We start from the raw sequence: 24,854 nt of genomic DNA on the forward strand, positions 1-24,854 counted from the left end.
CTGGTCAAGGAACATGTCTACAACTGTTTTATATTATACTCTCCCAAGCACTTAGTACAGTGCTGTGCTTAGACTAAGCACGATAAATACGATTGGTTGATTGACAAAGGATACCTAAAATTTGTAAAAGAAAAATCTAACTCCACCTTTAGTTTGTCTTTAGCTTCAAACCTCTTCTCAAACCTGACATGCTGTAGCAAAGTTGCCATTCTGAATTTTATTTCCATTTCTTCCCCTTTCCAAGTTAGAGGTTGTCATAACCCTTCAACAAGCACAGTCCCACATCGAAGAGCCCCATCTTTTCAGGTAACCTTCTCTATATTTTCTTCAGCTCTATTATGTCCATTTTGGTGTATTCCATTCAGAAGAACATGTGGTATGCCTGGTATGGGCATCTCATACTTTCATATGGTGGCAAAGGCATCCCTTTAGTTATTTTATCCTACTGACAAGCCTTGCCTAAGCATTACTGCAACTTTAGTAGCTCCCCGTGCCCCAACCCATATGAAGCCTGGGAGCCTGGAAATACTACCCTGAATCAATCAATGGTATGTATTGAGCGCTTACTGTGCACAAAGCCCCATACAGGGCATGTGGAAGACTGCTGTACAGAGTTAGTAGACACTGCCTCCCCACGAGTTACAGTCTAAAGGGGGAGGCAGACATTAATATAAATGATTTGTTGATATGTATATAAACGCCATGGGGCTGAGGGTGGCTTGAATATGAAATGTCCAAAGGGCACAGATCCACATCAATCAGAACATGGAAGTTGCAAGGTCTAAGTGGAATAAACACAGGCTCAGGAGTCAGACGGCCTGGGTTCTAATCCCAACTCCACCATGTGCCTACTGTGTGACTTCTGTTCCTCAGTTTCCTCATACGGAAAATGAGGATTAAATCCTACTCCCTCAACTTGGACTCTGAGTCTCAGGTGGGCCAGGGTCTGTGCCCAATCTTATCTCTTGTATCTATCCCAGCACTCAGCACTGAGCCCCCTCCTTCCTCTCCCCCTCCTCATCCCCCCGCCCTACCTCCTCCCCCTCCCCACCGCACCTGTATATGTTTGTACAGATCTATTACTCTATTTATTTTACTTGTACATATTTACTATTCTATTCATTTTTATTTTGTTAATATGTTTTGTTTTGTTGTCTGTCTCCCCCTTCTAGACTGTGACCCCGTTGTTGGGTAGGGACCGTCTCTATATGTTGCCAACTTGTACTTCCCAAGCACTTAGTACAGTGCACACAGTAAGCGCTCAAAAAATATGACAATGAATGAATGAATGCTTGGCACATACCACAATTATTATTATAAAGTTGCTAGGACCAAATGATCATGGATACCAACAGCTCTCCTATAACATGGGATTTGCTTTCTTGAAAACTCTTCTGGTAAGGATAAATTATGTTACAGTAATCAGGCCTTGGACTATGCCACAGACACTTAACATCCAAATCTTGGTTAAGTGAGGGCTTTTGACTGGAGTGAGAAGAGTCGTCTCAGTTTACCTCTCTCCTTCTCCCTCTCTCCTCTTCCCCCCGGCCCCCTCCAAAAGCTACCAGATAGCGAAGCAAATTCTATACTTTTCAGCATAGAAGGAAAAAAGCACTCTCCTAGAAAATTTAAAATAAAAGGTAGTCATTTTAGGAGTCACTATTCTACAGACAACAGTGAGGACATTGACAATTCATATAAATGCCATTAAGTTGATGTGAATCAACCATGGGGGAATTAGGATGGACTCAAAAATTGATCTACGTTCATTTTGGCATCAGGAATCTTTACAAAAGTTTAAATAATGAATATTTCTGATTTTTTAGGAAAAATGATCTGGGGGTAAAAAATCAGGTAACGACCCTAAAAATCCCCACTAAAACAGCACTATATCCACTACTATACGCGGTCAAGAGTGCTGGAATGTAAATTCTTCTGTTCCCACTACCAGAATTTGAACATATCCCCAAACGCAACTTTTCAGTCATTGGCCTGCAAAGAATAAAGGTTTATGAGGTAGTAAATACTTTCAATTTGTTTATGGTATTTTACCACCTGCAAACCTTCTACAGAAAAGGAAGGCCAACAAAAATCATTTTGAGATGGATGAACATATTGATATTTACAAGGCATATTCGCTTGCACAAAAGCAGCCCTGCTGTTGCTCCAGGAAAAAGAAGACTGCTTTAGAAATCAGGAGACCTCGGCTCCAATCCTTGTTCTGCCTTTTGGCGGTGATGGCTTCTCACCCAAGAACCATGTCCGGCATTCCCTGAAGCGGACATGCCTAGCCAAATTACTGGCTAGTGTGGGCCGCAGAGAGTACAGCAGCTGGCATAGGGAAAACATATTCCGAGACCTGGCATTACGGCCCAGGACCGGCACTGTGCTGGGGATACTTTGATCGTAAAGAATCTCGCATTCCTGCCTACTCGTACTCTGTGCCACAGAGAGAACTTGACCCTCAAGGAAGAGAGAGTATGAATGCTACTGAACAAACCACTAGGACTAGAATTAATTCCTCTGTGCAAGGTCTCAGTCCTGAAGTTTCGGGGCCAAAGTCCAGCCATCATTCTCAATGGGAGACTCCATCACTTGCGAGAAGGCCTCAGTTTCCCCATTTTGTTGTTAAAAATGGAGTTTCTATCTGCCCCCAAACTCACAGGGCGGCTGGGCCAAGGTGAAGTGGGCCCACCACCCCTGTCTAAATCCCTTGGTCTACCCAGAACTCCCTTGGAAGGTCGGCTTCCATTAGTGTGCTCCGGGAGTCTGGCCCAGATTCAGCTAATTCCAAAGTCCCAAAGACCCCAAGCAGACCAGGTCAGTTCCAAAGTCCCTCAGAAAGCTCAGCCTGCTATTGCCACAGATCAGGCACGGGCCCAGAGTGCGCTGAATTGATCCGTGCTTTGGTTCTATTCATTCAAAGGTGACTCAAACTCCCCAGTGGCAGGGTCTCCAGTGCCGGAGAACAGAGATTTTCCTGCACCTCACCGAAGAAAAGCCAACCAAAGGACGCCAGAGGTGGGGGCCAGACTAGCCCTAACTCAGTTTGGGCAGGACCAGGTCCATGCTATAAAGAAGCAGTGACAGCCTGAGCTGGAGAATCAGTGCCTCTCCAAATCCCTTGGGAAATTTTCTTCTCCACCTACAAAGGGATGTGACTAGACACAGGCATCATAGCCCATCATGTGTAAGTGCTGCTGGGGATTGTAGCCTGCACACTAGAAGGACTAGAGCTCACACGTAGTTTACCTCTGTGACATCCTGTAAAGAAAGAAGCCCCAAGCCCCCCAACATTCCCTTCCCCTGGGAAACCTGGTCGAGTTTAGCCAAACTAAAACCAAGTGTCAAAAAAGATCCATTCTCGCCAAAGCCACACTGGGCCAGTTCAGCGTTCAAGGTCTCAGCTCAGTGAAGGCTTTGCACGAATGCAAAGATCCATCACTGTTGCTGCATTTCACAGTACTGGCAGGTTTACAGTTCACAGGGGTGTGAGGAAGATTACTTAGATAATGTTTGAGTTCCCTAAGGAAATGCACAATGTAATTCTAAGACATTATGAAGTGTTTCGATGTTTCCAAACCACAGATGAGTAAAAAAATTAGACACACTGGACTAACATCATAAAAAATTTAACAGCCATTGTCTTTTACACACTGTTTTACAAGATATCAAGAAAATGGTAATTCCTTGAAAACTCCTTCACTTGGGCACTCTGAATAGACAAAAGATTCAAAGATTGTTAATCTACTTCCACAGTTCTCTTTTCCAGTATCCGGCCTGTTTACGAGTCACTTTTACTTTAAAAGGATTCAGAAAGTTCTACGGCAGCAGTAATAGCTCCAACCTTGAATAAAACGTTTAGAAGAGTTTGCTACCAATTTAGTGAAGTTACTGTATCATTTTTTTCTGAATCTTTGACTGCTAAAAGCTGATCATTATCCATCGGAGACCATGTATTTTGCAAGAGGAAATAAGGGATTTTTGGTTTAATGGCTCTCCGGAAGAACATTTAACTAATGAAATATTTGCAGGGAGACCCACTTCAAAAGTGGGTTTTTAAGCTCATTCCCAATTGATAAAGGTTCAGGGATGAACACATTAATTTCTCAAATATCTAAATCCAAGAAAATATAGAACAGATCTACAGGGGCTAAGGACAAAAAGGTTGGAGGGATGGGGTGGGGACGGGGGAGAATTATTTAGCACCATTTCAAACTTGCTGTAGCTACCAAGCAGGAACACTTTCACAATTAAAACTATGAAGGGAAGTAGTTTGCACTTTGATGTTCCAGTTCTGAATGTCCACTTTCTGGTCAATGGTTGTATCTAATGCTTTTACAATTCCTTGGTCCCCATCATCCCCCCCCCCCACCCCCTTCTGCTTCCAGGAAAATTTAGGCAAGTTAAATTGGCATGTCCAAGTAAATCTATGTGTCTTTAACAATAGACCTGGCAAGCAGATTACCCAAGCCAATTTGAAAGATTAGGAAGGAAGCTTTTCCAGATTACCATCCTAGTGTAACAACTAGGAGGCCAGGGACTCAACAACCATCCTCATCCCTGCTAAAGAAATTGGTCAGGAATTTGAAGACGGAAATGTCTCTATTATAAGACAATTTAGTGTAGACATAAAGCGGGTCCAGAAATTTTTCTTCCCCGCCATGTATATATTGCTCATAAACTGTAAGCACCACCTAAAGATACCTCACAAATCAGTCCATACTAAGTCCGGAGCCCAAATGAAATCAAATTATGAGCCAGTAAAAAGTTAATGAAAACCGAACACAAGACATGCGGCAGCAGCCCTGTTACTGCTTTTTTAGACAAGACATACTTGAATATTTACACCTTATATTTGCATAGGGCTCTTATTTTTCCCAAGCACTTTCATGTTATCAGCACAACGTCCCTGGGAGGTAGGAGAGGCAAATCACACATTCTGGCAGACCTCAGTGTCTCTCACCACGTGTTCTGGCTAGAGTATATTAGGGAATTAGGAAATGTTGGTTTGACAACATCAGCCTTCTGGATAAAGGTGCCCAGGTGTCAAATACCAAAAGTCCCTAAGTGTGAGTTTTCTTTAATGGGGGTTTTTCTCAAAATGCAACTCCCCATATAGAAGAGGGTATATCACCCTCATTTTTACAAATAAAGAAATGGAGACACAGACAGGTTAAGGGACTTGTCCAGGGATGCACAGCAGGCCAGCATCAGTGCTGGGAACACAGCCCAGGTGTCTGGACTCCCAATCCCATGCTCTCTCCACAAGATACTGCTCTACTCTCCTGCTATGCTTCTGGTGAAAGGACTGGAAAAGCAGATAAAGTTTTTCAGAACACATTTGCAACCTGCGGAGGCAATGAGTTGACAGCTTGGGTCTAAAATCTAACCAAGAACTTAGATGATAAAAGGCTGAATTGTCAAGAATAAAAGACAATCCCAGGTGTCTAAATATTCATCAACTATTAATACTCAGCTCCCTCGCCCAATGAAAACAAACAATAAAAAGAATGTTTCAGTATTTGAATTTCCTATGCTAATTATAACAGGAAAATCATTTATAGTGTAAAATTTGCAAAATCGCTTTACTTTTAAAGTACCCTACATTCACCAGTCCATCCACACACTTTCAGGAGGTAAGTGTTGCTCCCCCATTTTATTAATAGTACACTAGACATCGAAGTTATTTCCTTAGTTACAAAGGCAAATCTTACATTCCAGTCCTGGACTGGGATCCATCCACACAGTTAAATAAATCTGCAGCTGTCAAATACTTTAAATACATAAAGGCATTTTTTTGAAGCATTACACCATCGTATTAGCTGAAACATATTCGATCCTTATCAGATGGCAGGAACAGGACTTCCAGTATAATTTCCTATAGCAGTAGGTAAAATTTATCATTTGTAAGTAACCACAAAATGAACATGTCCACCATGTTTCTCACTCCACCATGTTTATCACCTCTTTGGTGTCTGCCCCAAATTGGGCTTACAATTTAGCTTATCCCCATTTACAGATAAGAAAATTGAGGTTAAGTGACATGCTTATGATCCCACCACAAGTCAGTGGCGGATCTGGGGCTAGGATCCAGGTTTCCTGATTCCCAGTCCCTTGCTCTTCCACTTGGGCACACTGACTCAATTCATTAAGGAAAGTGTGCTCTTTTTTAATAACCCCACCAAGAACTTTTTTTTTTAAGTTTTCGCAGAATTCCTCCCCTCATGGCATTATTTTCTTTAGGATGAAGAACAAGCTCAAAATAATTTTTACCCCTGTCTCCTTGCCAGTCCTATGGACCTAGCACCCATCCTTAGCACCTGTGTATTTTATTTCTATTCCCTGCACTCATGTGCCTGTTTGCTTTTATTTATGCATGAATTTCCCTGCACTTGCTCAGTTGTTCAGCTGTTTGGTCCTGATGGGTTTTATGGCAGTTCCTGCTTTATTCTTTCTCCCGCTATCATTTTCCGCAAACTACCGTCTGTCTCCACTCAACTGTACGATCCTTGAAGGCAGGGAAAATATGTCTTGCAACTATTGTACTCTCCCAATAGTTTAGTACAATGTCTTGAGCTCATGTGGTCAATCAGTGGTATTGAGTGCTTGCTGGGTGCAGAGCACTGTACTAAGTGCTCAGAAAAGTACAATGCAGTAGTTGGTAGACATAGTCCCTGTCCATAAGAACCTTACGGTATAGAGGGAGAAGCCAAACTTCAAAATAAATTACAGAAAGGGGAAATGGAAGAGTGTAAGGAGATGTACATAAGTGCTGTGGTGCTGAGGGTGAAAAGAATATCCAAGTGCATAAGCAGTGCTGTGGGGAGGAAAAGTAGTCATGTCTTCACAACATCCCTAGTATCCACCCTTTCCTCTCCATTCAAAATGCTACCATGCTGATCCGAGCACTTGCACCCCAACTTGACTACCATCAAAAACCTTCTCGCCTACCTCCCTACCTCTCCCTTCTCCAGTCCATACTTCAGTCCGCTGTTCATATCATTTTTCTAAAAAAAATTCAGTCTATGACTTCTCACTTGTCGAAAGCCTCGGATGGTTGCCCAGGCAACTCCTCATCCAACAGAAGCTCCATATCACAGACTTTAAGGCACTCAGTCAGCTCTCCCCTTACCTTGCCATATCTTACCTTACGTCCCCTTACCTTACCTGCTTGATCTTCTAGGACAACCACCCAGCCCACACACTTCGCTCCTCGAGAGCCAACCCACTCCCCGAACCTCAATCTCGTCTACCTCACTGCCAACCCCTTGCCCACAGCCCCTACGGCCTGGAACTCCCTTTCCTTCAAAATACAACAGACCACTACTCTCTCCAACCTTCAAAGCCCTCCTAAAATCACATCTCTTCCAAGAGGCCTTCTTACATTCTAAAAAGACTTGGAGAGTGCACTTTCCAGTGACAACTGGATTCAAACTGAGGCCAAAATGGAAAGTGACATTTTACCCCAAGTCCCCTCCCAGTTGTTTTTTTTTCTTTTCAATTATCACATCTATCTTTCTTCGGCATTTGAAAAACACATTCCCTGCAAACATGAGTTTTCACTACGCATTTTGCCTAGAATGTTGCAGGGCTAATTAGGGATGGTCCTTCAACACAAGTCTGTCTGGTAGCGGCACAACATGGTTTCAGAAGAAACGCTGGCGCGGGAACATGGCAGACAATGCAGCAACATGCGTGTTCCTTAAGGTGGAGTTCATTGCAGGAGAACTTAGATTTACTTCTGGTGAAAATGGTTACCTTCATGTTCACAGTTATGTTGTGTGTTTAAGAATATGAGTCTCTAGAGGACAAGGCCAGCGTTGTTTTAACTTACATAGCATCTTACACATCACATACACATTTGGACACCTAAGTTTTAATGCTTAGATTTGAGACTTTTCCTACTCATCTCTCAAAGAAATCTCAGTTCTTCCAGGAGTAGAGTAGCAGAGCAAATCACGGATAACCAAAGTGGTCTTGGGATCCTCTCTCTATGGGGTCTTCCTAGCCCCGAGATTTCAAAATAAATGAATGACTTTTTTTTAAGGTGGTCCTAAAATAAATTTGGTCAATTCTGGCAAACCCCAGGTTGCAACCACCACAAGAAAGGCACCCCAGGGATACCAGCAATATTATTTGATGCCTTACCCCAGGTAATCACCCCCCTGGGATACAACCCCCCCTGGGAAACACAACCAATTATTTTCTGATGCCATCCCACACATGTGCCCAGCCCTACGTTCCAGCCAGGCATTCCAAGTAAATCCCTTCCTATTCCCTCCCCACCTGAGCTAGGAATAAGCAATCAGTGGTGAATGAATTTTGGAGAAAGCACTGCCCGGTTTATGTCACATTTTCGAAGCACTGAAGAGGCCTCGGGGCAGATGACCAAAGGAACCTGGTGACCTGGGGAGGCAATTTAATTCAGAAATGTATGCTAGCAGCGAATTCATGGCATCTGATGAGCACAGCACCGAAGTTTGACAAGCCAATGCTTTTCCCCAAGTGCTTAGTACAGTGCAGTGCACACAGGAGGCACTTGATTATTGCCATATTTCAAAAGAGATTAAGAGATTATGGTTTCCCCACCACTACCTGAAATCTGGGGATTTAAAGGTCTTGTATCAAGGAAGTGAACAAATAAATAGGATTGAAGAAGACAAATGGAGAGAGAAGTCCAAAGCTATGAAGGTGTGTACAAGAATTTATCCAGCTACACACCCACTTAAAGTAAGAACGCCGCTGTTCAAACTTCAATTCTTCATCCACGGTGAAAAACCTCTTCTACAGTTAGTAAAACGAATTTTTACTTCTGCAACCTCCTGGAGAGAGTCACCGTCATATTACAAGTCCTCTTTTATTTAATATTGTGATGCTACGCTTTGAATCACTTTAAAATTAAATAAAAGTTTAGTGACTTTAACGTTAGAGTATTGTACAATGCAAAAAAAAGTACTACTTTTCTAGAGGGTTTGGGAACAGATCCTAATTTACAACATGTAAATCCACTGGAGAACATACTCCATAATACAGATATTCATGAAACAACCACATTTTCACAGAAAATAGTTCGTACTATAGTATATGCCTGTACTTAATAGGTAAGTAAATTCAAGTTGTAGGAACTCTGACACGAATTTGACCTCAGTCGAGTTATCTACTCAACCTCTCTGCTGCCTGTTTTTTCATCTAAATAAATGGAAATAACTCAAATCAATGAATATCTTAAGAGAATTTGGAATGCTGAAAAGTCTTTATAATGTGCCATACAAATCGTAAATAACATCACATGAATAGATTCAGTTGTGTGAAGAACATTGAAATTCTTCATTTGGCTTTGTCTTCTGACACTACTTTAACATGTGCATTTTGAAAACTCGAGAGATATTTCACTAAGCAATTTTCCTTCCCACTTCCTCTCTAAAGATTTCCTAGCAAAAATTAAAATATTTCAGTATTACATCTAAATGTGTATACTTTACAAAAAGATATTCACCATCTGTAAATTTCTGTTTAGATATAAAAATATTTTTATATCAAAAAAGAAAATCAGTACCAGTGAGTACTGTAAAACTCTGCGCTCAAAATATGGTTCAATAAATTATCCTGGAATCTGCATCTGAATCAATCCCTTAAAAAAAAACAAACCCTAAAAGTTTACTTAGCATATTCCAAAAGGAATTAAGCAAGGATCGCAGAAAGACTAACCCCACCGATTCAGTCCAGGTAAGAAAATCCACAGATGAGAAGCACACAATGAATAACAACCACAAAAAATTGTAGTAGCATCAACAATAGTTTCATGCTGCTGACATGAAAACTATTCAGAAGTGCTCGTGGATGTGTAAATACGGGCTAGATCTATTGGAGAGGCTCTCTTTATTAGAACAATTACCATCACGGCTTAGTACATTTTCTCGATTTCTCAACTCTTTAGTCTAGAACTATTAAAGGACTAGAAGGGCACGAAGACCACAGGTTTTTAAGAGACAGAAGAAACCCACAGCATCATTCCTGTACAGCTTTTAAAAGGCTACAAGATGGGAAATCTAAAGTTGAGGAGATAGGATAGTAAAGTGACCAGTCAAGACTATTTCTGTACTGCTGGTAACAAACCCACAGGAAATTTTATCCAAGTACGCCCCAACTTATACACCAACATGCCCAACTCTATTAGACTCTTCTTTATCACCTAGAACATCAATGACATCTTTAAGTAAGCCAGACAATTCTTTGTTGGGAAATAAAGACCTAAGGAAAGGTTGAGAGGCTAACATCATCTTCCATTATTGTTTCTATTACTCTTTCTAGTAAACTCCTAGGGAATAAATCAGCATGACACTTCTAAACGAGCACCCGCAAAGATACAAGAAGGCTGGAGATATTTTTGTGGGCCTTCTGCAGGCTGCATAATCCAATTTTACTATAAAGCTAAGCCACATATGTGTGTGTGTGTATAGGTATCTGTATATGCGTGTGTGTATATATACATTCACATATGTATATATGCACAGATACCTATATATGTGACTAGATTTTGGAAAGGTCAAATATTCAAGTGCACATGGAAACAGTGCAAAGAGAATATCACGTTAAATGTTTCCATGGTTCCCTTCTGATTGCAGCATACCCGAAAATATGAATGTCCTTTAAGTTTAAATTTATTACCGCCACATGAGAAGGAAATGATTTTCCAATATAGCATGGAAACAAGGTTCGATTTCCCCTTGATCCATACATATAAACTGGCACTAACATTCATGCATTTTTCAAGTGCTCAACAGGAGACTTAATCTGGTTCCTCACAAATCTCTCAAACCATCTCATATTTATAGAACATACTGACATGCATAATTGGGAAAATGTGCTAAGCACTTGTTAAAATGTAAACTGTCGATTTATACTCTATGGGGCACATTATCATCTTGATACCAGGGCTTTAGATTTGCAATTCCCCTCAGCAATAATGTAAACTGTATGACTAAAGCCCCATGCATCAAGATGAAAATATACCCCCAGAGGGCTAACATTGTTTGTATCTTACATTTTTGTCAAACAGAAATATCCCACTGTGGCCCTATAGTTACTTGGTGTTAGTTTTAAGCTTTCAACAGAAGCATTTCCTGGTGTTCCAGGAATGAATATCGTTTCACTACATTATGTTTTTGTCTGTGTCCATTTATCTAGATTCTTGGGAAAAAAAAAATAATCCAACGCATTTTGGATACATGGCCTGTTTGAAACAAATCTCTGAGCACACTAAAGCTCGGCTGTTCCTCCCCAGAGACCTTTTACTAAACAATAAAACAATTTTTTCCAGGCTACGGGGCACACGTTAAGTTACCGTCTGCCCGGCGATCTTTTCTGCCTGCTTTTTGGGCTCCCAAACCACGACAGCAACACCGCGCGCGGATGTAAAAGAAGAATCCTCTCCGAAAATGTAGAAAGCAGTGCCCCTCCTTTCAAAATCGAAAAGTAACATGATAATGAAAGCTTATATCCAAAAGCAGAAGTTGGTGTCATACTATACCACAAGATTATAAAACATCTAGCATACTATTTATAAAGGTATATTTAAAGTCTGCAAGGATGCCATGACGGAACACTAGAAGAGCATTAGCTCGCTTGGTTAAAGCATGAGGCGACCCATACGCAAACCGTTCAACGGTAATAACCGGGACTCACTGTGAGGTGAAAGCAGGAACCGTCTGTCAATTTATTCCAAATGTTTAATGGATGCCACAAACCCAACTTCTTCTTGAATCCTCAGACGCAAGCTATCTTGGGGCTTGCCATTGTCACTTTCACACACGCTCCGAGGTACGAAATGGATAAGGAACGATACAGGCCTGGCAGCTACTGGTGAGACCGCAAGAGGACAGGACTCCCGTGACGATTCTCACGGCTTTCAATGTGGGGCATTTCCCCGACAAGGCCTGTTTTCGAAAAGCTCATTCTGCTTGGCTGCGAAAGCAACGCGGGGATGCTGATCCTCTGAATCGGGGGATCCATTTTCCTTCAAAAGCCATGGATTTCAACCTTCCAAGGTGGCTTCCGTCCCTTCGCAGAAGAGCCCCGGACTGCAAGATGACACTGAACATTCGGCCCAAACGGCTGATAAATATTTTAAAGGCAGTCGGGGACGCCCAACGCTTCGCACCGAAACGTCATTCCCTTTTCCCGAGACGTGAACTCACAAGTCCCGCCTGAACCATCACGCCTGAAGTTAAAAAAACCCAGCAGGTTGCGATTTTTGGCTAAAAGCCCTCGAAGCATCGCTCGCTAGCTGTGGAATTGCTACATCTTGTGGCAACACACTTGAATGCAAGGAGCCGGGCTCGGATCGCCGTATCAGAAGAAAGAGATCTCGAGGGCCTTGCACCTAACCTTTATGCAGATCGCCCGGGCAAAAAAAAACCCAAAAAACACCCCCGTTGCCACCGGAGCCGTGGTCTACTCAACAACCACGACCTCGGTGGGGACGGGGGGCGGGGGGGGAAGAAAAGTTGGGACTCTCGGAGGGCTGATACCGCGGCCGGCTGGGCGTCGTTCGGCCCCTTCCCTGTACATATCCTATTTATTTTATTTTGTTACTATGTTTGGTTTTGTTCTCCGTCTCCCCCTTTGAGACTGTGAGCCCACTGTTGGGTAGGGGCTGTCTCTCTATGTTGCCAGCTTGTACTTCCCAAGCGCTTAGTCCAGTGCTCTGCACACAGTAAGCGCTCAATAAATACGATTGATTGATTGATTTCCTAAAGAGAGCTGGAAGGAGGAGTCCTGTGGCCCTCGGCTCCTAGTCTCCTCGCCATGTTCCCCGAAGCTCCTCCGGAGGAGTCGCCCGAGGCGCGCCCGCCCCCCCGCCCCGCTTCCAGGGAGGGGAAGGCAATCAATCATTTATTGAGCGCTTACTGCGTGCAGGGCACTGTACTAGGCGCTTGGGAAGTCCAAGTCGGCGACATATTATAGAGACGGTCCCACAGTCTTTTATTTTGTTAGCGTGTTTGGTTTTGTTCTCTGCCTCCCCCTTTTAGACTGCGACCCCCCTGTTGCGTAGGGACTGTCTCTATATGTTGCCAATCTGTACTTCCCAAGCGCTTAGTCCAGCGCCCCGCACCTAGTAAGCGCTCAATAAATACGACTGATTATCTAGAGAGGGTCCCACCGTCTTTTATTTTGTTAGCATGTTTGGTTTTGTTCTCTGTCTCCCCCTTTTAGACTGCGACCCCCCCTGTTGCGTAGGGACTGTCTCTATATGTTGCCAATCTGTACTTCCCAAGCGCTTAGTCCAGCGCCCCGCACCTAGTAAGCGCTCAATAAATACGACTGATTATCTAGAGAGGGTCCCACCGTCTTTTATTTTGTTAGCATGTTTGGTTTTGTTCTCTGCCTCCCCCTTTTAGACTGCGACCCCCCTGTTGCGTAGGGACTGTCTCTATATGTTGCCAATTTGTACTTCCCAAGCGCTTAGTCCAGTGCCCCGCACATAGTAAGCGCTCAATAAATACGATTGATGATCTAGAGACGGTCCCACCGTCTTTTATTTTGTCAGCATGTTTGGTTTTGTTCCCTGTCTCCCCCTTTTAGCCTGCGAGCCCGCTGTTGCCAATCTGTACTTCCCAAGCGCCCAGTCCAGCGCCCCGCACCTAGTAAGCGCTCAATCAATAAATACGATTGATGATCTGGAGACGGTCCCACCGTCTTTTATTTTGTTAGCGTGTTTGGTTTTGTTCTGTCTCCCCTTTTTAGCCTGCGAGCCCGCTGCTGGGTAGGGGCTGTCTCTAGATGTTGCCAATCTGTACTTCCCAAGCGCTTAGTCCAGTGCCCCGCACATAGTAAGCGCTCAATAAATGCGATTGATGATGATGAAAGGAGCGACCGGCCGCCTACGTGGGGAGCCGGGAGGGGAAGGGGGGGTCGCTCTGTGGACCCCCCCACCACCACCATCACCACCACCACCACCACCACCACCACCACGACGTCCCCGCCCGTGCCCCCATCTTGGCCCGGCCTCTCCCCGTACCTAGAGGCAGCCGGCGGGGCCCGCCTCCATCACCGTCCCCGGGACCGTCGGGCGGGGGGGGAGGAGAGCGACGGGATGGGCCGGGATGGCGGCGCGGCCGGGCCCGGCGGGCGGGACTCACCTTCCTTGGGCCTCCCGGATGGCGGCGTGGGATTCAGCAGGGACCTGGCGGCCGCCACCACCGCCGAGCCCGGGGTTGGAGACGTGGAGAGCCGGGACCAAGATGGCGGCCCCTCCAAACTTCCACTGCTACTTTGGACACTCATCAAGCTACTTTCTGGAAACCGGGCGCTCCCCGGCAACGGCGGCGGCACCGGCCGCAGTCATGGCCGGGGCCGCTCGGGGGGGAAACGGGACGGCGGGAGGGGAGAGGGAGGAAGAAAAGAAAGACACGGAGCGGGGCGGGAGGGGGGGTCTGGTCGGGGGGAGACAGGCCGGGTGGAAGAGCCGGCTGAAGAGATTTCCGCCAGCACCTCTGCAGTGCGTCTGCCCGCCCCCGCCCCCACGGCCGTCCTCGCCCTTGGCTCTGCGGCGGCGGCGGCGGCGCCAGGAGTGCCGGCGCTCGTAGTGTTGGCGGTGGCACAGCAGCAGCAGGAGGAGGAGGCGGCGGCGGCGGCGGCGGGGTAACCTCTGCATCAGATGCTTCAGGAGGAGGAGGAGGAGGAGGAGGAGGGCGGCGTCACGCGCCGCCCGTGCAAACACTATCGCGAGGCTCCTGCACCTCCGGTGGCGGCCGCGGCGGCGGTGGCCGCCACGGCGGGAGCGGGCGTGGGGGCGCGAGGGGAGGGGAGGGAGTTGGCGACGGCCCCCATGCCGGGGGGCGGCCTGCCCCAGCCGGGGCTCTGGGCTGAGGCGGCGGCGGCGACGGCGCGGGCCGCCGGGCCCTGGTGCTGAGGCGACGGAGCGAGCCGCCGGGCCCTGGTGCTGAGGCGGCGGTGGCGCGAGACGCCGGGCCCTGGTGCTGAGGCGACGGTGGCGTGAGCCGCCGGGCCCTGGTGCTGAGGAGGCGGTGGCGCGAGCCTTCGGACCCTAATCCGAGCCGCCGGACCCTGGGCTGAGGCGGCGGTGGCGCGAGCCGCCGGACCCTGGGCTGAGGCGGCGACGGCGCGAGGCGCCGGGCCCTGGTGCTGAGGCGGCGACGGCGCGAGCCGCCGGACCCTAAACTGAGCCGCCGGAACCTGGACTGAGGCGGTGGTGGCGCGAGCCTTCGGACCCTAAGTTGAGCCGCCGGGCCCTGGGCTGAGGCGGCGGCGGTGGCGCGAGCCGCCGGACCCTGCTGCTGAGGCGGCGGCGGTGGCGCGAGCCGCCGGACCCGAGGCTGAGGCGGCCGGACCCTGGGCTGAGGCGGCGACGGCGCGAGCCGCCGGACGCTGGACTGAGGCGGCGCGAGGCGCCGGGCCTTGGTGCTGAGGCGGCGGTGGCGCGAGCCGCCGGGTCCTGGTGCTACGGCGGCAGTGGCGCGAGCCACCGGGCCCTAGGCTGAGGCGGCGCGAGCCGCCGGGCCCTGGTGTTGAGGCGGCGGTGGCGCGAGTCGCCGGGCCCTGGTGCTGAGGCGGCGGTGGCGGGAGGCGCCGGGCCCTGGTGCTGAGGCGGCGGTGGCGCGAGCCGCCGGACCCTAGGCTGAGGCGGCGCGAGCCGCCGGACCCTGGTGCTGAGGAGGCGGTGGCGCGAGGCGCCGGGCCCTGGTGCTGAGGAGGCGGTGGCGCGAGGCGCCGGGCCCTGGTGCTGAGGCGGCGGTGGCGCGAGCCGCCGGACCCTAGGCTGAGGCGGCGCGAGCCGCCGGACCCTGGTGCTGCGCGAGGCGCCGGGCCCTGGTGCTGAGGAGGCGGTGGCGCGAGGCGCCGGGCCCTGGTGCTGAGGCGGTGGTGGCGCGAGGCGCCGGGCCCTGGTGCTGAGGCGGCGGTGGCGCGAGCCGCCGGACCCTAGGCTGAGGCGGCGCGAGCCGCCGGACCCTGGTGCTGCGCGAGGCGCCGGGCCCTGGTGCTGAGGAGGCGGTGGCGCGAGGCGCCGGGCCCTGGTGCTGAGGCGGTGGTGGCGCGAGGCGCCGGGCCCTGGGCCGAACCCGCTCCCTCCGTCCGGTCTCCCGGCCCCGCCAGCGCGTGCGCGCGCTTGCCGTTCCCCCTGCCTCCCGCCGCCGCCGCCGCCGCCGCCTGACCTCCCCGGCTCCCCTCCCGGCGGCAGCTCTGCCGCCTCACCGCCCGGTTGGTCTGGGGAAGGGGACCAACCTAAAGGCACCTACTTATTTTATTTTTGTAGTTATTTATTTAATTTTGTTAGTATGTTTGGTTTCGTTCTCCGTCTCCCCCCTTTCTATCAGTCAATCGGTCGTATTTGTGTGCGGAGCACTGCCCTAAGCGCTCGGGAAGCCCAGGTTGGCAACATACGGGGAGTAGCGCGGCCCAGTGGGAAGAGCCCGGGCTTTGGAGTCAGAGGTCATGGGTTCAGATCCCGACTCCGCCACTTGTCAGCTGGGTGGCTGGGGGCAAGTCGCTTCACTTCTCTGGGCCTCAGTGACCTCAGCTGTAAAATGGGGATGAAGACTGTGAGCCCCACGTGGGACAACCTGATCACCTTGTAACCTCCCCAGCGCTTAGAACAGTGCTTTGCACGTAGTAAGCGCTTAATAAATACCATTAAAAAACATATAGAGACGGTCCCTACCCAACAGTGGGCTCACAGTCTAGAAGGGGGGGGGGACAGAGAACAAAACCAATCAATCATTCAGTCGTATTTATCATCATCATCATCATCATCAATCGTATTTATTGAGCACTTACTGTGTGCAGAGGACTGTACTAAGCGCTTGGGAAGTACAAGCTGGCAACAGATAGAGACGGTCCCTACCCAACAGCGGGCTCACAGTCTAGAAGGGGGGGACAGAGAACAAAACCAATCAATCATTCAATCGTATTTATGTGCAGAGCACTGTACTAAGCGCTTGGGAAGTACAAGTTGGCAGCATATAAAGATGGTCCCTACCCAACAGTGGGCTCACAGTCTAGAAGGGGGAGACGGAGAACAAAACCAAACCGACTAACAAAATAAAATAAATAGAATAGATATGTACAAGTAAAATAAATAGAGTAATGGACTGTGAGCCCACTGTTGGGTAGGTGCTCTTACCTCCTTCCCTTCCCCACAGCACCTGTATATATGTTTGTACATATTTATTACTCTATTTATTTATTTTACTTGAATATGTCTATTCTATTTATTTTATTAGTATGTTTGGTTTTGCTCTCTGTCTCCCCCTTTTAGACTGTGAGCCCACTGTTGGGTAGGAACCGTCTCTATATGTTGCCAACTTGTACTTCCCAAGCACTTACTACAGTGCTCTGCACATAGCACTAAATAAATACAAGTGATTGATGATTGATTGATTGATATGTTTGTACATATTTATTACTCTATTTTACTTGTACATATCTATTCTATTTTATTTTGTTAGTATGTTTGGTTTTGTTCTCTGCCTCCCCCTTTCAGACTGTGAGCCCACTGTTGGGTAGGGACTGTCTCTATATGTTGCCAACTTGTACTTCCCAAGCGCTTAGTACAGTGCTCCGCGCACAGTAAGTGCTCAATAAATACGATTGATTGTTAGTATGTTTGGTTTTGTTCTCTGTCTTCACCCTTCTATCAATCAATCAATCGTATTTATTGAGCGCTTACTGTGTGCAGAGCACTGTATTAAGCGCTTGTGGGAAGTACAAGTTGGCAACATATAGAGACAGTCATTCATTCATTCAGTCGTATTTATTAAGCGCTTACTATGTGCAAAGCACTGTTCTAAGCGCTGGGGAGGTTACAAGGTGATCAGGTTGTCCCTCGGGGGCTCACAGTCTTAATCCCAGTTTTACAGATGAGGGAACTGAGGCCCAGAGAAGTTAAGCGACTTGCCCAAAGTCACCCAGCTGACAATTGGCCGAGCCGGGATTTGAACCCATGACCTCTGACTCCAAAGCCCGGGCTCTTTTCCACTGAGGCACGCTGCTTCTCTAACCCTACCCACCCAGTCCCTACCCAACAGTGGGTTCACTGTCTAAAAGGGGGAGACAGAGAACAAAACCAAACATACTAACAAAATAAAATAGAATAGATATGTACAAGTAAAATAAATAAATAAATGAATAGACTGTGAGCCCACTGTTGGGTAGGGACTCTTACCTCCTTCCCTTCCCCACAGCACCTGTATATATGTATATATGTTTGTACATATTTATTACTCTATTTATTTATCTTGTACATATCTATTCTATTAATTTTATTTTGTTAGTATGTTTGGTTTTGTTCTCTGTCTCCCCCTTCTAGACTGTGAGCCCGCTGTTGGGTAGGGGCTGTCTCTATGTGTTGCCGACTTGTACTTCCCAAGCGCTTAGTACAGTGCTCTGCACACAGTAAGCGCTCAATAAATACGATTGATTGATTGATTGATTTCCCGTAGTTCGCGGGGCTCGTTCCCGTCCGCGTTTTCGGAGTCGACGGGGCGGGAGGGGCGCGCCCTTTTTCTCGCTTCCGCGGGCTGTCGCCCTCTCGGACCCCCGAGCCTTTCTCGACTGCCAAGTGGGGGCGACGACCCCGATTTCTAATCGCTGGAAGACGAGTTCGGCCGGATAATAGTTGCAGTTAGGAAGGGCCTCTTAAAGAATGGCGGTTAATGACAGATTTGTACTTTAAGGTGATCATCAGGTAGGACACAGTTCTTGGGAGGAGGACACTTAGAAAAACTAGAGATGGCAAGATCTTCCTAGTCCCACCCCCACCAGGCGTCCCCCTGCCATAATTGAGCCCCACGAGAAGCGGCGTTGGCCAGCGAGAGGGGACGGGTGACCCCCGGACCCTAAAAAGTGTCCATTTCCACTCACCCAATCAATCAGTCGTATTTATTGAGCGCTTACTGTGTGCAGAGCACTGTACTAAGCGCTTGGGAAGTACAAGTTGGCAACGTATAGAGACAGTCCCTCCCCAACAGTGGGCTCACGGTCTAATAGGGGGAGACAGAGAACAAAACCAAACATACTAACAAAATAAAATAAATAGATATGTACAAGTAAAATAAATAAATAAATAGAGTAATAAACATTTACAAACATATACACGTATATACAGGTGCTGTGGGGAAGGGAAGGAGGTAAGCTGGGGGGATGGAGAGGGGAACGAGGGGGAGAGGAAGGAAGGGGCTCAGTCTGGGAAGGCCTCCTGGAGGAGGTGAGCTCTCAGTAGGGCCTTGAAGGGAGGCCCCACTTCCATATTGCATATTTCCTCATCTAGAAAAGCGTTAGAGCGCCTTTTCTTTAGCTTCTCGCAAGTTGAACACGGTCTTAGAGAAGAATAACGTTTTTAAACCAAAAATGTTAAAAGCTTACACTTTGAACCAATTACGCGCTGATCGTGGATGGTCTATATAACCTACAGAAGATAGGTTATTCCTATTCCTCCTTTTTGCAAGGAGTAGAATGCAAGAAGACAATGAAAACTTTAATTCAGTGAATATCCCCTTTTTCCACAAATTCTAGTGAACTGTTGTCAGGTGAGCCAAAAATGACAAGTTATTATATGTAATATAAGGAGAAGAAGCCAGGTTCCGCATACCCGTGACAAGAGTTTTACATTATTACCAGTCATCAGAAACCTACTCCTTGGCACTATCACCCTCAAAATGTGGGCTGGCCATGCAGTCCACCGTCTCTTCTACGTTATTTATTTATTTATTTTATTTGTACATATCTAGTCTTATTTTATTTTGTTAGTATGTTTGGTTTTGTTCTCTGTCTCCCCCTTTTAGACTGTGAGCCCACTGTTGGGTAGGGACTGTCTCTATATGTTGCCAATTTGTACTTCCCAAGCGCTTAGTACAGTGCTCTGCACCTAGTAAGCGCTCAATAAATACGATTGATTGATTGATTGATTGATTGATTAGAGGTTCCAGGCTTAGGCGGTGAGATCGAAAGTTGCATTTTCCACTCTTCCTCCTCCTCCTCGCCATTACTACCGGGAAGAGCAGACTGTGTTCCCCTAGCTATATGGATGGTGAGCTGGAGCCAGCCTTTTGTCTAACATAGTGGGTATACAATCATCATCATCAATCGTCATCACCAATCGTATTTATTGAGCGCTTACTGTGTGCAGAGCACTGTACTAAGCGCTTGGGAAGTACAAGTTGGCAACATATAGAGACAGTCCTTCCCCAAACAGTGGGCTCACAGTCTAAAAGGGGGACTGTTCCACTTCAGTTTATTTGAAGTGGGTGTTCAGTTTCTTCAAGTTTGTTGTGGCCCAAACAGAAACACCTTATCTTCCCACCCAAACCCTGTCCTCTCCCAGACCTTCCCAACACTGCAGATAACACCACTGTCCTCTCTGTCACACAAGCCCATAACCTTCCCATCCTTGACTCAGCTCTTTGACTCAATTCTTACACTCACCCATCTGTCACCAAATCCTATCAGTTCTATCATCATCATCAATGGTAGTTGAGTGCTTACTGTGTTCGAGCACTGTACTAAGCACCTGGGACAGTACAACAGAGTGAATACACATGAGCCCTACCCACAACGAGCTTACAGTCTAGAGAGGGAGACAGACATCAATATAAATAATTTATCGTGCAGAATTTATAGATACTAACATATCTATGTCTCAAAGGTAGGATCTCTAGAATGTTTTCCCCTCCATCCCAAATTGTAGCATGCTGATCGGAGCACTGATCACATCCAGCCTTAACTATTACATCTCATTGACCTCCCTGCCTACTGTCTCTCTCCTCTCCAGTCCATATTTCACTCTTGCTGCCCAGGTCAATTTTCTAAAAAAAAGGTTCAGTCTAAATCTTCTCACTCATCAAAAGCCTCCAATGGGTGCCCATCCACAACCACAACAAACTCCTTATCATCAGCTATAAGACAATCAATCAGCTCTCCCCCTCCTTCTTTGCCTCGCTGATCTCTGACTACAACCGCCCAGCCCACACGCTTCTCTCCTCTAGTAGCCACCTGTTCACTCCACCTCCATCTCATCTCCTTCCCCTCTCTGCAGCACCTGTATATATGTATATATGTCTGTATGTATTTATTACTCTACTTATTTGTTTTATTTGTATATATTTATTTTATTTTGTTAATATGTTTTGTTTTTGTTCTCTGTCTCCCCCTTCTAGACTGTGAGCCCACTGTTGGGTAGGGACTGTCTCTATATGTTGCAAACTTGTAGTTCCCAAGTGCTTAGTACAGTGCTCTGCACATAGTAAGCACTCAATAAATACGACTGAATGAATGAATGAATGAATCTACCTCGCCACCGACCCCTTGCCCATGTCCTCCCTCTGGCCTGGAACTCCCTCCCCCTTCATATCTGACAGACCACTACTTTCTCCATCTCCAAAGCCCACATAAAATGATACCTCCTCCAAGAGGCCTTCCTTGACTAAACTCACACTTCTTCATCACCTATGAATTTGGTATTGTACCTCTTCTACACTTTGACATTCACCCAGCCCCACAGCCCCTATCTGTAATTTTTATTTTTTTACTCTGTCTTCCCCTCTATTCTGTAAACTCCCTGTGGGCAAGAATTGTGTCTACCAGCTCTATTTTACTGTAATAATAATAATAATGGTATTTATTGTAACACCTTGTAACCTCTCAGCGCTTAAAACAGTGCTTTGCACATAGTAAGTGCTTAATAAATGCCATTATTATTTATTAAGCACTATGTGCAAAGCACTGTTCTGAGCGCTGGGGGGAAACAAGGAATCCCACGGGGGGCTCACGGTCTTAATTCCCATTTTACAGATGAGGTAACTGAGGCACAGAGAAGTCAAGTGACTTGCCCAAAGGCACATAGCTGACAAGTGCGTGGCTCAGTGGAAAGAGCACGGGCTTTGGAGTCAGAGATCAGGGGTTCAAATCCCGGCTCTGCCAACTGTCAGCTGTGTGACTTTGGGCAAGTCACTTAACTATGGTTGTACATATTTATTACTCTATTTATTTATTTATTTATTTATTTTACTTGTACATTTCTATCCTATTTATTTTATTTTGTTGGTATGTTTGGTTCTGTTCTCTGTCTCCCCCTTTTAGACTGTGAGCCCACTGTTGGGTAGGGACTGTCTCTATGTGTTGCCAATTTGTACTTCCCAAGCGCTTAGTACACTACTCTGCACATAGTAAGCGCTCAATAAATACGATTGATTGATTGATTGATTAACTTCTCTGTGCCTCAGTTACCTCATCTGTAAAGTGGGGATTAAGACTGTGAGCCCCCCGAGGGTCAACATGATCACGTTGTAACCTCCGCGGCGCTTAGAACAGTGCTTTGCACATAGTAAGCGCTTAATAAATGCCATCATTATTATTATTATTATTAAGTGGCGGAGCTGGGATTAGAACCCATGACCTCTGACTTCCAAGCCCACGCTCTTTCCACTGAGCCAGGTACAGTGCTCTGCATACAGTAAACACTCAATAAATACCACTGATTGATTGAATGATTGATACAGGGACACTTAGAGGTCCTGGGCAAGCAGAGACCTCTTCAGCAACCGGAACTATTTCAAAGTGTCATATTTGATTTCAGGATTGATTCGATTGTAAGACCTTTCCTAAATGGGTTATTTCTCTTGCGGAGAAGCAGCGTGGCCTAGTGGAAAGAGCATGGGCCTGGGAGTGGGAAGTTCATGGATCCTAATCCCGGCTCCGCCACTTCTCTGCTGTGTGACCTAGGGCAAGTCACTTCACTTCTCTGAGCCTCGGTTGCCTCATCTGTAAAATGGGGTTTGAGACTATGAGCCCCACATGGGACAGGGACTGTGTCCAACTCGATATGCCTGTATCCACCCAAGCGCTTAGTACAGTGCCTGGCACACAGTATGTGCTTAACAAATACCATCACTATTATTATGAGGGTGGGGGTGATGTTTTTGATTTCACTGTACTTTCCCCAGCACCTAATACAGTGCTTGGTATGCAAAAGAATGCTTAATAAATTATTGTGATGGTGATCGAGGGAGGACCTCTGGTCTCAACTAGAATAACTTTCTATATTCTTATGACCTCTATTTTTCCAATATCCACTGTCTCACAGCAACCCAGACAGTGTTATATGGGGTGTTCCTCTTTAATAAGCAACAATCCAACTCTTTGTTTCCCAGTGTCACTGCTGTTACAGGGTAGTGGTGTCAAGTATTGTCATCTATACTGGCTTTTGTGCTTATGAAAAACAATGCTCACATCAAAGGTAGAGATGCTTAAATATTCTGTAGATGCCTAAGGATATCCACTAAGGAACTTTATCTGCAGTAAGCAATTCCAATACTTGTCCCATGGGGGGCTCACAGTTTTAATCCTCATTTTACAGATGAGGTAACTGAGGCACAGAGAAGTGGTGACTTGCCCAAGGTCACACAGCTGACAATTGGCAGAGCCGGGATTTGAACCCATGACCTCTGACTTCAAAACCCGTGCTATAGATCAGTTCTTTCAGAACTTAAGGAAATCTCTCCACGCTGACTCTCAATCCTATTTATTTTATTCTGTTAATATGTTTGGTTTTGTTCTCTGTCTCCCCCTTCTAGACTGTGAGCCCACTGTTGGGTTGGGACCATCTCTATGTGTTGCCAGCTTGTACTTCCCAAGCGCTTAGTACAGTGCTCTGCACACAGTAAGCGCTCAATAAATACGATTGATTGATTTCTTTTCACACCTACTCAGGTGGTCATTTTGAATAGGGGATGATATCTCTCCCTGACCTATAGTAATAATAATGATGGCATTTATTAAGCGCTTACTATGTGCAAAGCACTGTTCTGCACTGATCAGATTTAAAATAGACAGGAGATGCATTCCTTTCTCTCTGATCTCATGAACAACACCTGTTTGGGAGATTAAACAATAAGAGGCATTACTGTCACACTGACCTCATACGGTTCTCTGGATTTCACATACTTGGAATGTTTTATACACATGTTGCCGGAGCCAGCACTTTAATAGCCTTTGGGAGTGCTAATCATATTTCCATGATAATTATAGAAAACTTTTTAAATCACCTAAAAATTTACAGGGTGTTTTGTTCTGCTACTCACCATAAATGGGTGGAAACTATAACCCATTAAAATATTGTAAACAAACCTTAAATCAGGCAGGAGGGAGAGAAGGCAGGCTAGGAGGTAGGTTGCGGTTGGAGAGTGGGATTTTAGCATCGATGAGGTTACAGATGGTTCAATCATCAATCGTATTTATTGAGCGCTTACTGTGTGCAGAGCACTGTACTAAGCGCTGCCTAGTGATTAGAAGTGAGTCTCCAAAAATGAGATGGAAAGAAAGAGAAAAATCGGTGGAGTTGAGGAGCGAGAAGAACAGGTGGCTAAGGGATCATCAAGAACAATCACATGGAAAATGAAGTCCCCAAGGGTAGGTTTTGGGGGAGGAGAAGGCAAAAAGAAAGGTGTCAAAGATGCTGAGAAAATTGGAGATGCAGGAGACACAACGCCTGCCTACAAAGAGCTTAGACATAAATTAATTTACAGATTGGAGGAAGAAGTGCTTAATTAGTAGCATATGCAAATCAATATGTACAAAATGTTATGAGTGCAAAAGCACTTAAGTGATAGTTGGGAGGATGTAACCTGAAGAGGAGAAAAACAAATTGGCAGAAAGCTCCTGAATAAGGTGACCTTTGAAGATGTGGAGAAGTGAGAAATAGCGTGACCTAGTTTGTAGCCAGAGCACGGGCCTGAGATTCCCAAATCCACCCCTTCGTGCTGTGTGACCTTGGGCAAGTCACTTCACTTCTTTGGGTCTCAGTTTCCTCAACTGTAAAATGGGGATTCAACTGTGAG

The 24,854-nt window shown here is 46.5% G+C and overlaps 2 protein-coding genes across 3 annotated transcripts in view; both read right to left on the reverse strand.

The window, feature by feature from the left end:
* TLK1 (tousled like kinase 1) overlaps nt 1-14,387 on the reverse strand; it is a 98,416-nt gene extending 84,029 nt beyond the window's left edge. The window contains exon 1 of one of the 2 annotated variants that reach the window (XM_038750812.1): nt 14,145-14,387. In XM_038750812.1, coding sequence (XP_038606740.1) covers nt 14,145-14,289 — 145 coding nt within the window. In that variant the 5' untranslated portion in view covers nt 14,290-14,387. Of the gene's footprint in view, nt 1-11,688; nt 12,167-14,144 lie in introns of those variants that run through there. The other variant, XM_038750813.1, reaches the window with a different exon arrangement.
* A 315-nt stretch (nt 14,388-14,702) lies between these two features.
* On the reverse strand, nt 14,703-23,981 carry LOC119932083 (formin-like protein 5). Its single transcript, XM_038750896.1, has 5 exons — nt 23,941-23,981; nt 19,403-19,458; nt 18,475-18,612; nt 15,471-16,230; nt 14,703-15,429 (listed from the first exon to the last, which is right to left on the reverse strand). Exons 1-5 carry the CDS (start codon nt 23,979-23,981, stop codon nt 14,703-14,705), a joined length of 1,722 nt encoding a protein of 573 aa, XP_038606824.1.
* Nucleotides 23,982-24,854: the final 873 nt, after the last annotated feature.

This window comes from Tachyglossus aculeatus, chromosome 9, assembly GCF_015852505.1.
Source record: "Tachyglossus aculeatus isolate mTacAcu1 chromosome 9, mTacAcu1.pri, whole genome shotgun sequence".
Taxonomy (NCBI): domain Eukaryota; kingdom Metazoa; phylum Chordata; class Mammalia; order Monotremata; family Tachyglossidae; genus Tachyglossus; species Tachyglossus aculeatus.